Source organism: Scatophagus argus, chromosome 1 (genome assembly GCF_020382885.2).
Source record: "Scatophagus argus isolate fScaArg1 chromosome 1, fScaArg1.pri, whole genome shotgun sequence".
Taxonomy (NCBI): domain Eukaryota; kingdom Metazoa; phylum Chordata; class Actinopteri; family Scatophagidae; genus Scatophagus; species Scatophagus argus.
This window is the reverse complement of record NC_058493.1, coordinates 26,225,273-26,239,486: the sequence shown is the minus strand read 5'-3', so window position 1 is coordinate 26,239,486 and position 14,214 is coordinate 26,225,273. Positions and strand designations below refer to the sequence as shown.

The 14,214-nt window shown below is 41.8% G+C and overlaps 1 protein-coding gene across 1 annotated transcript in view; it reads left to right on the top strand.

Moving 5' to 3' along the window:
* The window catches only part of LOC124062298 (protein kinase C-binding protein NELL1-like), a 208,585-nt gene that overhangs the window by 146,049 nt on the left and 48,322 nt on the right, over window positions 1-14,214 (top strand). Inside the window, exon 15 of the mRNA XM_046394963.1 lies at window positions 13,707-13,829. Coding sequence (XP_046250919.1) covers window positions 13,707-13,829 — 123 coding nt within the window. The remainder of the gene's footprint in view (window positions 1-13,706; window positions 13,830-14,214) is intronic.

The window sequence follows — 14,214 nt, the reverse complement described above, 5'->3', positions numbered from 1 at the left end:
GGTTTCTCTGGTGCTTGTTCTATTGATTGTCTAGCAAGGACAAAGTTAACCAATGGAATCCACTTGCTGCTCTGGGTGTAAAGTAATAGTAGAGGCTGAAATTAGCTTTAGTGTGCAGACTTGTGGAGCTTATATCATTAATCTTAACAAAACGTAATGCACTGATGTCACTTTGCAATATCACCCCCTCATAACAATCGTTAATTCATATGAAGTAGCACACATTGAGTGGTAGATATTGAGTTTCCTGACAGATATACAGGGGAGTGTAAGTAACATACCCTGAAGGCACACACTGTAGATGTCTGATCATGTTATAACTGCTGAACACTAACCGCTTTTTAGGACTAGTCTGCTTAAATTAAAATAAATGGACTGCTTTCGATTATTCAACCCTTTGCATGGATTCTGTTGATGGAAATGTTTGATTTTTAACTAGGATCTAGGGATCTAGGGTGTCATATGCTGTACAGACTGTAAAATCCCCTGAATCAAGTTGTGATTTGTGATATTGGGCTATAAATAAAGTTGACTTTACAGTGTTGGACTACCAGACTGCTTTGACGTTGGGGAGACACCCAAACACTTTCTAAGGTTTTGGTTGTATAAGAGGCTGTGCTTTGGATCTGGATTACTTTTATGATGAAAGGTTCTTTGTGACAATGACCACATTTGCTGAATAGGATGTTACATGTTTATATTCATGCAACTAAGTATTTAAAGTCTAAGTCTTTAAATATATGACAATCCATCAGTTAATAAACCGATCAAACGTTTTGTCTGTAACTACACCTCTCAGGTAAATGTAATGGAATAAAAAGTTCAATATTTCCTTCTGAAATAGTGCAGTACGATAAAGAAACCTGATCCTAAAGCTGCAGGTTATGTACAAGTGCCTCAAAACAGCGCACATACCGTTGGTTGGTATGGTTACGCAGCCCCATGGAAACTGTTACCTCACATTTCTTCTCTTCTCTGTAACCTGCACAGGCTGTTTGTGCACTACAACTCTTCACAATCTCCAAGGGATTTTCCATATTTTTTCACGTGGATGCACATTTGTGGAGGGGGTGGGGGTGTCAGGTGCAAGGAAGTCACCTGAACCTTGACAATCAAGCAGAAATGAGATGAAACACAAGGACTGTGGGGAAAACGTGTTTGATGACAGTCAGCGGTGTCACTAATGCCGGCCAGTGTGTGTGTCTGAGTGCACTGTGTGTGTGTGCGTATGTGTTTCCACAGACCTTATCCGCCCACAAACTTACCTTACATCACTGTAGGCTGTAGAGTACAACATACAAATGTACCCTCTTACAATACTTATACCGTATTACAGTCTGAGCAGCTCCTTCCCCAGAGGATAAAATGTCACCTGGCACGGCTTTGACATGACACGTCATGTATCACCTTTTGCATCGGGCACTCAGAGCCTCATCTCTCTCTGTCTGTCCTGCCTGGTGGTGGAGCCTGTCCTTTGTGAAGGCGGCGCCCTGTAAACAATAGGAGGCTGCGGTAATTGTGGTTCCACTTGATTTCACCCCTATGGAAGCAGGCGAGCAGCTCTGGGGAAACGGGGGACACAGGTAGGAGGAGAGATGGCAGAATGTGGCAGTTTCTGTACCTCACCTCGTCAAATGCTACAGAGCTGTCACCACATCCTTGTTTGTGTACATTAGTTCACAGTTCACGACTTTGTCTGCTGTCTGCATTGTTCATAATAACATTTGATGCTCTCATTTGAAGGAGATTTGATGTGAAACTGATTATGTGTACATACACCCATCAGCAACTACATTAACACCACTGACAGGTGAAGTGAATAACATTTAATCATCTGTTTAGAATGCAAAGCTACACTGAGCCTGTGAATATTCTCATTCATCCAGGTCATGGTTATCTCAAGGAAATTCAATCGAATGCAACTGGACTTAGTTATTTGTCTTTGAAGACGTTTCACATCTCATCCAAGAGGCTTCATCAGTTCATGCTCGCTTGACTAGGCTGGGACTAGTCCTCGCTTGACTAGGCTGGGACTAGTCAAGCGAGCATGAACTGATGAAGCCTCTTGGATGAGAGGTGAAACGTCTTCAAAGACAAATAACTAAGTCCAGTTGCATTCGATTGAATTTCCTTGAGGCAAAGCTACACTGTAAACACTGTAAAGTCAACTTCATTTATAGCACTTCTCCTACTCTTCCTGCAATTTTTCATGTAATGATCAGATTATCAAATAACATGACGTATGTGAAGTTAGTTGCACCAAAAGACCAATCAATCTGTGCTCCTCCTCTTTGCCCATTTTTGGTTTAGCCAGGAGTTGGAAACAGTCAGCTGAGATACATTATACAGTAGACTTAGGAAACGCCCCTGCCTGATCATGCAGCTTCTGACTTTTATTTGAGGTGTTTTCCAAACCAGTTATCACAAATGATGCTAACAAACCGGTTGTTAAATTGTGATTCTTTTTCCCTTTGCAGCTCTGATTGTGTTCACTCCATTATATTCTGTGTTCTATGTGCTGTACTTCTGGGTTCAGATGAACACTAACACGGTAATTACAGTCAGAAAAAAAATAGCCTAAAACTTCACTGAAGGTCCAAAGCACCCAGTGCAGTTCAAGCTTAACTTATGTGAGATCAAACTGTCGATGAAAGAAAATTGCACCTTACTGCTACAGCACATATTGTGTAATCAAAACCTGTTTCCATCCACACATTTTGAGCAATGGAGAAGCTTTACTGGCTCGTGGATGAATGCACATAGAGAGAAACTGATAATGAAATAGATACTTATTTTCAAGAAAGTAAATGGGGATGATTGTTGAACAGTGTGCTGAGGTTAGACTCTGGTTTGCTAAAGCGTGGATGGTACTGATGTTTAAGCTCATTCTATATGGTGCAGTGCAAACACAGCTCAAGTGATTTCCCATGTGGAAGGTCATTATGATCTCTGGCTTCACATGTTGGGGGATAATAGTTGTCTGCCATAAGTAATTGTGAAAATGGTTGCCCAGCTCCCACTGTGTACTTATCTTATGATCTCTGGGTTTTAGAGGAATTGTTTTCTGCATGAAGCAGGTGCTGATAAGGCTTGCAGTTAAAGATTAAACTGCTGGAATAAGAGGTTTAAGGTCCTTCCTTCCTCTCCATTCTTCCGCTCCATTCGGTAAATAAACTCCAACAGTGGCTTCAGCTCAGGCCTAGAGATAAAGTGTAGTACAGCCGTTTTAGAATGAATTCCTCATCTGTTGGAAGGTGGAGCTTCGCACACTGCGTGACTGGCTGAAGAACATACTAAAACTCTCTGAACAGCTCAGTTACTGCTAAGCCGCAGCTTTTGTACTCCTCTCAGTGGATTCAGGACAATATAGTGTAAGAATTGCTACAATTACAGCCATATTTGGCTGATATAGTCTGTTACAAATGTGTTGTCATGTGCTGATTGTTAACATTATCTTGTCACTTATGAGTTTTAATGAACTATTTTCATATGATAACATTTTACTCACCACCTCTTTACCTCTGGACAACGTGATCTCAGATGACACTGATTAAAGAGCCTCCCATAGTTCTCACAAAACTTAAACTTAACACAAATAATTTCAAACCCAAGCCAACAAAGCCTCTTCACTCTTATCCTATATAGACAAAAGAACTGGGACACACCTCTTTATTATTGACTCCAGGTGTGGTATGGGGCTGTTTCTCAGGGTTTGTTCTCGGCCCCTGACTTCCAGTGAAGGGAAATCTTAATGCTTCAGCATACCAAGACATTTTGGACAATGCTATGCTTCCAACTTTGTGGCAACAGTTTGTTGAAGGCCCTTTTCTATTCCAGCATGACTGTGCCCCAGTGCACAAAGCAAAGCTCCATAAAGACATGGTTGGATGAGTTTGGTGTGGAAGAACTTGACTGGCCCACACAGAGTCCTGACCTCAACCCCATCCAACACCTTTGGGATGAACTGGAATGGAAATTGTGAGCCAGGCCTTTTGGTCCAACATCAGTGTCTGACCTCACAAATGCTCTACTGCATGAATGGACACAAATTCCCACAGAAACACTCCAACATGTTGTGGAGTGGAAGCTGTTAGAGCTGCAAAGCTGTCTGTGTGTTTAGAAAGCAAATTCATTAACGTCCCTGTTGGTGTTATGGTCAGATGTCCCAGTAGTTTTGTCTATATAGTGTATAATCAAATTTGGATATTAAAATGAATTGTTTCCCTGTGAAATATTCTGTCCCTGAGTATAATATTTGTCACACGTCTTTTGAAGGATCATTGATTTTTTTTATGTTAAGTGTTGTGTTAAGTTTAAGAAATGGAAAACAAACCATAAATGATTAGATTTGTTTTTAGCTTTTAAATATTGATATTCATTTAAAAATCAATCAATCTCCTGTCAATATCATCAGTCTGTCTTCCTGCAACACACAGTGTTCCTTTAGTTGACTTAAAACACATAGTGGTGGTATTTTAACTGATATTTAACTAATTGATTGAACTGAGCAGATTTAAGTGTTTGCTTTTTCACTCGGCTAATCCTTATTCAGACAGCAGCCACATCACAAAGCACTGCCGCCATCCTCTAATGTGTACTTCTCTTCGATCCTCATCTGCACCCTGCTGATCAACATGTTTTTGTTTATTGGGGTTTTTTTGTAAATTTTCTTACCAGCCTGCTGTTCATAGACAGTATGCTCAGGCGTGGCTGTATGGCTGACCAAAAGAAGTTGCCATTAATTTCATGCATCACTTGCTACATATATACTCTGAAATTCTAGCACTGGCAAAGGCTGCATCCCCCCCAAGACACGTTATATGTTTAATGAAAATTTGATCAAATCCAATTCCAATTATACATGTAATGAATGTGGAGCTCAGGTGTGACGAGTCCGGAAACCTTGGCAACCCTCCCTGTGTACATTAACTTCTCAAAAATGGAGGTCACGCTGTCAGGCTGGCTCGGCATCAGCCAATTTAATGAGCCCATCAAACACAGTTTGGGAAGGAGTCAGAGAAGTTTTCCTTAGTCCTCACTTTCATCCATGTGTAATTGACAATGAGGAACTAGTGTTTATATTTAGGCTCCCCATAAAGGCTTGATGTAAGGAGTGTTTCTTCCTGCTCACTGGCAGCCTGGACGGCCATCCAGGGTGATGTCTGTCCTCGTATTACGCTGCTTTTCCGTAAGCTTCTGTCTCTTCTTTGATGCTTTCTGTTCCCATGTGAAGACGTGGATAAATAATGCACTGTGGCTATGGGATGGATGTTTACTGACAGAGCACATTAATGGAACATGCTTTCATTTATGTGAATTGCAGCCTAAGCATTCTTTATTGCCGTGAGCTGTGTATTTCAGTGGGAAGTAAATGAATTGCATTAGCTTTCAGGCTCTGTGCTGCAGCTGCACCCACAGTGGATATAAATGAACTGGGTGCTCAGGACACTATAAAGCAAACTAAACCCTAATGCCGCTAAAGAAGTGGCTGTATTTCATGCTGAACATATTTGCAGCATAATGAGAAGAACTTTTAAAGTGTCATATCTTTAGTGCTTCATGTAAATAATACGCGACAGCAACACACACCCTCTCAGCAGCCATGCACATTTATTCTCTGGTGTCTTTTCTCCTGCTTCCGTGCCTCATTTTACTGCAACGCGTACTTATTTGGACTATTAGAGATAATAAAAGGAGCAGACATGGTTTAAAAAAAATTGTCTGTACTGTCACTGCTTGTTCAGGTGTTAAAGAAAGGAACTCCGGTCCATTACGTGTGAACAGGTGAATGGCATATTTTTGCTATTTTGCTATAAATGTGATACAAAAGTGTTTTCTAAAATCTAAATGAAAACAAAATACTATTGATAGAAAGGTAGTCATATGACTTCTACATACATACTGTAGTGTTATGGTTGAAGCAGATATAACTCATGTGGTCACATGAACAATGGATAACGATTTGATGTGGAAGGACGTTCGCTCCTTATCGAACCAACAAAGAATCATCACCCATCTCTGCAGGTCCCCTCAGCTCCAATTATTTGAACATTGAGCTTATTTAATTGCTTATTATTTAATTATTGGTTTTGTAGTCTGAAGTTTTACCTTTTGGCTCACTCTGACCACTCTTGTCGATGTTTGCAGATGCAGCAGGCAGCTCCAAAAGCCCACTGTACACAACCTATCCGGCACCAAACAGCAGACAGAGAAAGTTAGCCTCTAGCGGGTAAACTTAGTGGATCATTTTACTTTTCTCAGGAGCTGGAGAAGACATTATGCATATTTAGATCTGTTTAAGGTGAAAGAAAGATTGTCTTTGTGCTTAAAAGAGAAGCAGGATGCAAATGCCTGCTCTGCAGTGTCAGTACGTATTAATTTGCATTTTGTCTTGTGACTTAAAGATGACATAATATTTGGATAGAAACATACTTTATAAATTATCTACTTACATATTCTTATATCTACAACAGATTAGGGAAACAGAGTTGCTAAAGGACTGAAAAATGAAAAGTCATCAGAATCCATGAAGGTCCTAAGTCTGCTCAGACCTCGTTGAGCCCAGTTCAGTCCTAATGAAATCTTAATAATAACATCCTCTTCGGTGTGAGTGCAGATGCAAGCAGCATTGAGAAGCAGTGGTGGAATTGATTTGCTGGCAGGTCAAAAGAAAACAGCCTCTTGATCTCCAGGTGGATTACTGCAGGAAAATCAGAAATTTGCTCCAACTAATTTTATGGAAATCCATGTCCTCCAGACTAAATGCTATGACAGGCAATCGATATATTTTCCCTTGTGACGCAGGACAGATCTCTACTGAGTTCACACCACGTCAAGGTGAGCAGCAAGGCTGAGGCAGAAAGTGAGCATGACGGGAAAAAAAACCCTAAAAAATCCTGCCGTGCTCTCTTCTTTTTTATGGGCCTGTCACTGGTCATTAAATTTCACATTACTAAAGTGTTCTGCTTGACATTGTTGAATGAGACGACCATAGAAGCTTAAGAGACGAGGACATGTTTTAGAAATTGATTATGCAAAGTAAAAGTGAATCATGAGTTGTTGGTTTTACTCACAGTGTCACGCCGTGTTTTTGGTTGTGTTTTGTCTGTTCATTTCCAGTCTACGTGTCATGTTTCCATGTTTTCTGTTCAGGTTTTTGTCATGTCCTGTTTCATTTTGAAAGTGTCACTTTCCCTGTGTGTCTCTGTTTCATGTAGCTTTGCTGTAGTTTATCCTGATTGCTTTCTCCTCCCTAAAGTGTTGCACCTCTGTCTTATTGTCTTGTCCATTTAGCCCTTGTCTTCCCGGTCACGTTTGTCAGCTCGTTGCTTATGTCTGGATTGCTGTGTCTTCATATCAGGAATTTCTTGTCTCGCCATGCCATGAGTGGTCACGACAGTTTTCTGGTTCTTAGGCCACAGTAAGTGTGTGAATTAGAGTTTTTTGAAAGCAATGAAAGACTATTGTTTGGACCTCTGCCTCTCCTTCTCTGTGGCTCTGCATCGGGGTTCAGCCCTCTGCGTCAGCGACACACAGGTCCTCGAATACATACGGAGACCGTCTTTTCTGTTATCATTTACAAATCTGAGCGCTGAATGGGAGAAAGACTGGGAAGAGAAACGTCAGCAGACGTCATTTATATGACATGGACAGCGCTGGTTGCAGTTTACTCCCTCTGTGACATGGAAAACAGAATGTGAACTGGCATCACTGTTTCAGTCTGTGTGTATATGTGCAATTAGAGAAAATAACACAAAAACAAAAGACCAAAAGGCATCAAACAAAAAATGGTATAAAGAAAACCTAACATGTTGTGTGGAGACACTGCTGCTGCAGTAGTAACTGGCAGGAAGAGAGAGAGGCTTTCAAAGGCTTTGGACAAGATGCCACTCAGTCAGGTGACTCGACCACACTCACAATATTCAGCCCAGTAGCCAGAATGTAATGTTCAGAATTTATTTTTCTGCAAACCACTGATAAATTAAGTCAGTATGTTTCATACGTGACATACATTTCGTGTCTCCTTTCGTGCAAGCTTTTCTCGTGTTACGTTTTATGAGTTATAGGACATGAAGGAACAGATGACTTTTGTGTTGGCTTTCTTGCCTTGTTACCAAATATTATTTTTCTTTTTGATATTCATGCCTAAGTATGATCACCGGTGGACTCTGATGTCCAATAAAGGTCTGTGGAAGGTTTTTTGAGTGAGAAAAGGACTTTGAAATGGATCAGGCAGGACACAAGGAGCCAGTGGAGGTTCTTCAGACCAGGGCTGATGTGGTTACAGCAGTGGGAGTGGGTGGGTGAGCGAGCAGCAGCGTCCACCGTGGCTGTGCTGGAGTTTATTCAGGACTTTGGATGATGTGCCATAAAGAACATTGAGTTTTGGATGTGATGGATCAGAGTTTTGGCAGCAGAGAAGAAGAGTGATGAGAGAAGCTGTAGTTGGAAGGAGTTAAATCTAGTTAGCTAAGGTTAAGGAAAGATGGTTGGGGGTCTTGAAATGATTAATGGGAGCAATGAAAATAATGAATTTTTAGACTTTCACATTATTCTGAATTATTGGCAAACTCAGAGCCTCGAACATTTGTTTAAATAAGACCATCTAAAAAGTTTGGAGTGGGAGACATTTGAAAGTTGATAAAGGGTCCCACTACTACTCACAACTACCGTTCTGTAAGGGGTCACAAGACAAACAGGCTGGAAAATGGTGAAAAGCAGAGTAGCAGTGTAGCAGAACATGGAAATACTCAACATACTCAAGTACCTCAAAATTGTACTACAGTATAGATAGATACATAGATAGATAGATAGATAGATAGATAGATACTTTTTTGATCCTGAGGGAAATATAGTGTTTTTAAGTTACTTTTCACCACTGACTGTTCCTCACATTTTATTTTGGTGTTTAATTCAGACTGAACATGAGGCAGCTTTAGCAGGTGGAGTGAGTTTATACAAAGTGGAAGTGAAGAGGAGAGTGGACACAAATGATTACCTCTAGGCAGTACAAATGGAGGCAAACATTAGTTTGTGAATTGAAAATGTTTTGTAGAAGAAAAATTAACATTTACCCTGAGGCTTTATGACCACAACTTAACCTACAGAGACTAAATGAAAAATGAGACAAAGTCCTGGTGTTTTTATCCTCATCAAGGCGCTTGCGTAAAAATCTCTGCACTTTTATGGCTTGAAAAAGTCGGAAAATCATGTGACGAAAATGTGCATTGGTTTTTGCTAAAATCCCACCATGCAATACTTCACTTTTAATACATTTGTAAATTATGGTCACTAAGTCACAGACCATATGAGGAGCAGCAGATGATGGACCAGGGGATTAATCTCAGCCATCTCCTGTTCAGACTTGTCCTCATTTCTGGAAAACGTATTGTGTGAAAGTAATTCTGTGAAATGGAAAATAATGTCAGTCCCCCTGTGTTCTCCACTGCGTTGACAGTGCAGAAGCCATACTGAGTGTGACGGCGGCCGTCCTGGCCCTGATGATCAGTCATTACACATCATTAGCCCAGCACTTCGGGGGGGTCACCTCACCATGTCCAGGCCTGACACCGCATCACTCTGTAATCATCACTAATTAGACCAAACCTGACAGAGATGGGCGGCATGCTCAGACGACTCTGCTGTTATCTCCAGGAGAATCACTGAGCTCACTACTGTCAGCGTAATAACTTTCCTGTGACACCATCATTCATCACTGCATTACATTATTGTATTGTACATTAAAAAAAAAAATCCCCCCTTGGAAATTGTTAGATCTTATCAATCTGTGGTGGCTTATACATTCCATTAATTATTCAGTGAGAGCTGCAATTTATTTTTCAGTCCACCCACTCGAAAAATGCCATCACAGCTGATTTTTTAAGCTGGTGTGGAGGTGCGATTAAATTAAATGCAGTTCCTCTCTCAGCCAGTGGGTGTTGGGTAAGTCCATGAAAAGTTATATTAAAGCTGCAAATGACTCACAATATTAAACTGCCCCTCACCAAGCCAGATGATAAGGAACTTAGCCATAAAATTGACAACGGGCACTGCAGAGGCTGCAGAATTCAGTAATACATTAATCTAAAGTGACTCCTTATACAGTTTATGCCAAAATAGCAAACAGTGCAGCACTCAAATACACATGAAAGCTTGTTCCACATCGCACTGATTTCTTTGTGTGGAGGGTTTTTAATGTGGGAGCAAAGAAGGCCTCTCAGGTCCTTGTCACAGCATGTGAAGTACCATACAGGAAGCTTTGGTGAAGGAGCTGGGAGCTTTTGTGCACTGAGCTGCTGGAAAGTGTTGAGATCTTAAAATGTATTCTTAAAACAGGCTTTACCCATTCATTTTATTGATTTTATTCTCTTTAAAAGTGTGTAAGAGCATTTTATTTAACTTGAATTTTAGAATAAAATCTCTTCATTTTAACTTTGCTGTAGTGGTAATGTCTTTTTGTCAGCAACTTGCAGAGCACTTTGATGCTAACCCGTGTGAGATTGACTTAAAAAGGTACAAGTTGGCAGACAAACAGTTTTAGACAGTAAGTTATCTTTCTCCTCCTTTGCTAACGGAAGCAAAAATATCAGTTTTATTTTCTTATAGCTGCTTTACAACATGCAGGAAAACCCCAACCTGTCAGGGTGCCATTTGCCTCCATGAAAATCTGGCTCCTAAGTGTGTTTTAGGAGGGATTTATTGCTTATTCAGCCTGGCAGTTTGTCACCTGCTCGTTAGCCACCAATTCAGCGTCTGCACCTGTGTGTTTATACTTTACAACCGTATGATTTCAAATTGGCCAGCGGACATAAACAGCACATGTAATCAGCTGTGGCTGTCGGCGTTTTGGTTTTTGTGTTGCTGTCCACTCCATCATCTCACAGCCATTAGCACACTGAATATTTCATCATGAAGCCCTTCCTCTATTACGCTGGCATTAATGTATCCCACTTTTCATATCCCTTCACATAAACTCTTCCGCGTCCAACCAGCACTGTTGACATTCACCTCCATTTTATAGTTCAACGCGGGGAGGAAATCCGGAAGAGAAAAGCTAAATAATTTCTCTGAGTTGCTAAGGGGCTTCTCATTAATTAAGGGGAATGTATTAGTCATGACTCCCACAAAAGCCTTTCCATATTAATGAGGTGTGTGTGTTTCAGTGAGCGTGTACCGTGTGTGCGGAGGCCTCCTCAGGCCAGGTCCTGACTGGCACTTAAAGACACAGTTCATGGTTTGATATAAAAAGATGCTTCAGCTGTGCAGCTCTGTCATAAACCCCCCGCCGTAGCATCATCAAGGGTCGCTGCTTTTTAATGTATTGTTTGTAATCATCCGAAATGATGTTAGATTCTAATTGAGGGTGTGTTATCTGTGACTTAATCAGCATGATAAGCTCAGCGGCAAGACTTGAATCAATAAACAGGTTGCCAAAAATCAGCTAATCCCATATTTATGAGCAATAGAGAGATCCATTATCATTATTTCATGTTGTTATAATTATGTTCTTTTTAAAAATGTATGAATCAGATTTTCCTTTTTCTCTTAGAGCACACCTCACTGTAAGCAGGGCCGTGTTGCCTTCAGGTCGCAGCATATTCATTAGGACCTTTCAGTGTGGGGGCTCATTAGCAGAACGTGTGCTCATGTCATGTGTTACCTGCTGAGTCTGATGTGTTACCATGCTGGTGCAGTGCTGAACTGTGGACTTAAGAAGCGAGATCATACAGTTTCAGTCCTGGATTGTGGATTGTGCATTTCCACTGTCGTGCTGTCACGACTGCGACTCTTGAATAGAACAGAGCGAATGTAATTGCTTTTCCTACTGCAACCCCAATTCCAAAAATGTTAGGACCTCATGTAAAACATAAGCCAAATGTGGTAACTTACTAATCCTTTCATATCCTGTGCAATGTTTTACCTCATCAACTGACGAGTGTAAATACTATATATGCTTATTCTGAATCTGATGCCAGCAATACATTTCAAACAAGTAGGGACAGGGCCAGAAAAAGACTGGGAAGGTTGTGGACTGCTCAAAAGACACCTGTTAGGGACCTTTCACAGGTAAACCGCTCCACTGACAACACGTAATAGTATCGTGACTGTGTATGAAAGGGGCGTCCTCGAAAGGCTCAGTCCTTCACGAGCAAGGATGTGGTGAGGTCGACCACCTTGTGAAAACTGATCATATGAACAGACTTTTCTGATCCACCTCTCAGGCTGCAGCTGGGGACTTTTTCATTCTCAAATTGATAGTTTTTTAGTGAGGGGCAATCATCAAAGTAAAGTCACGGATAAACATCTGGAAATCAAAGCTTGTTTTTTTGTTCTATCAGAACTGAGAGATGAAAGTACTGTTTAGCAGGAAGTCTCTTTGTGGTGGTTAATCAAGCAACGTCTGCAGTCCTAAACTCGCCTCTCATCCCCTGTGGCTCGCAGAGGGAATAAGAGAGAGGGAGCAGTTCATGGTGCCCAGCAGAATACAAAAGGTTGACCCTGAACGTCCATCATACACACAGCACTGTGTGGTGTGCTGACTTAGTGTTTCCTGAATGAAACAAAACTCACCATATTTCCATACTGACCTTGCACTGATTCCTGTAGTAAAACAGCCTCTCAGAGTCATAGAATGTTGCTTTCAACTCACAGGTAAGGAGAGAAATGCAAATGCACTTGTGTGGTTTTGAGGTGACAGTAGTCCTGCTCTCTGTCTCCAGCTGTGGAGAACTCGGCAGATGTGACGCTCTTCTCTGCAGTGTCATTCCTGGCTGCTTTGACATCTCCAGTGTAACATTGTTTTGAGGCCTTAAGTGAAAGTGCCATCGGTGGTCAGATATGTATGAATGCAATCTGGCCGTGTGCTGCTTTAATTATGTGTGTGCATTCTTCTGTTGGTAATGTGATGAGCAATGGTCGAAACATTCACGCTGTCTCATTGCTGCGATCAAAAGTGGCAACTGTGGCGAGCAGGTTTGCAGTAGATCTGACTTTGCCTGTGTGTTACTGAAAAGGAGAAGACAACCGAGCTCATGTTTTCGACTTGCCTCATGTTGTTTTCACAAAAACAATGATTGGAGTTTTGTGGGAGAAAATACAAGCAGCCCGTGCTGACCAATCACAGCTGTTGTGTTCTGCATGTGGTATCTCCATAGCTGCGGAGGCGACCCCGTGGAGATGGTGCTCTGAAAGCTTCTGGAATGCTCATCTTGTTTACACGATTTTGTGAATGTTCAGTGTTTGCATATTTCTTGAGATTGTGCCTCACTAGTCACCTGTATCTAAGCCAACATCATTAGGCTAATTGATGCTGATACTGAGCAAACAGTCAACACACCTGGCCTGTATCAGCTGTTGCTGCCAACATCTCTACCACCTGATGCTGGTTTTAAAGTGAAGGCTGGAACAAAGAAGCTATGCTTTTGTCACTGTTTGAAGTAACCTTCATGTTACAGAATGCACTTGACGCCCCTTTTGAGCATGCCAAGCAGGACTGGTGTTCGCAAATCTGGCTGTTGACAGAAGAAAAGCTCAGCAGCTGTGACCTCATATTGTCAGCCAATAATCCTGTTGACTGTGCTCTCATCAGTGGAATTTGCACAAATTTTCCAGTAGCTCAGCTAAAAAAAGAAATGAGCATTTTTCCAATGAAACACACACACACACACACGCATTGACTGAGGAGTCTCTCTCTTTCTGTCCCTCAGAGCATGACGAGTGCGCCAGTGGCCAAAATTTATGTGATGAGAATGCCATCTGCACCAACACCATCAGAGGACACCTGTGTACCTGCAAGCCGGGCTACCTGGGCAACGGCACCATCTGCAGAGGTAAGTTCCTGCCCTGGAACAGCCTGCCACACACACAAACACAAACGCCCCACAAACACAGACTCAAACTTTCCTCCACATCCTTTGGTGGTGACTGGACCTCTGCTCTGTAACATCAGGGTGGTCTGGTTCACTCCTCTGTCAGCTCACCTCACCTTAGCTGCCACAGAGATGATGAAAAATTGATTTAGTTTTAGCCTGTTTTGCCTCGTGTACTTCCTCCCCCTCGCTACTCACGGCGTTCCCTGTTGACCTGTCGCCCCATCCGGGCGCCTTAGCCACTTGGCCCTACAGTATCGTGCAGCTGGAGGCGGGGAGGAAGGCGGATGTGCGTGATGTTTTCGTGCACGGTGTGTGGTTGAGCTGTGTATACAAGAAACAAGTG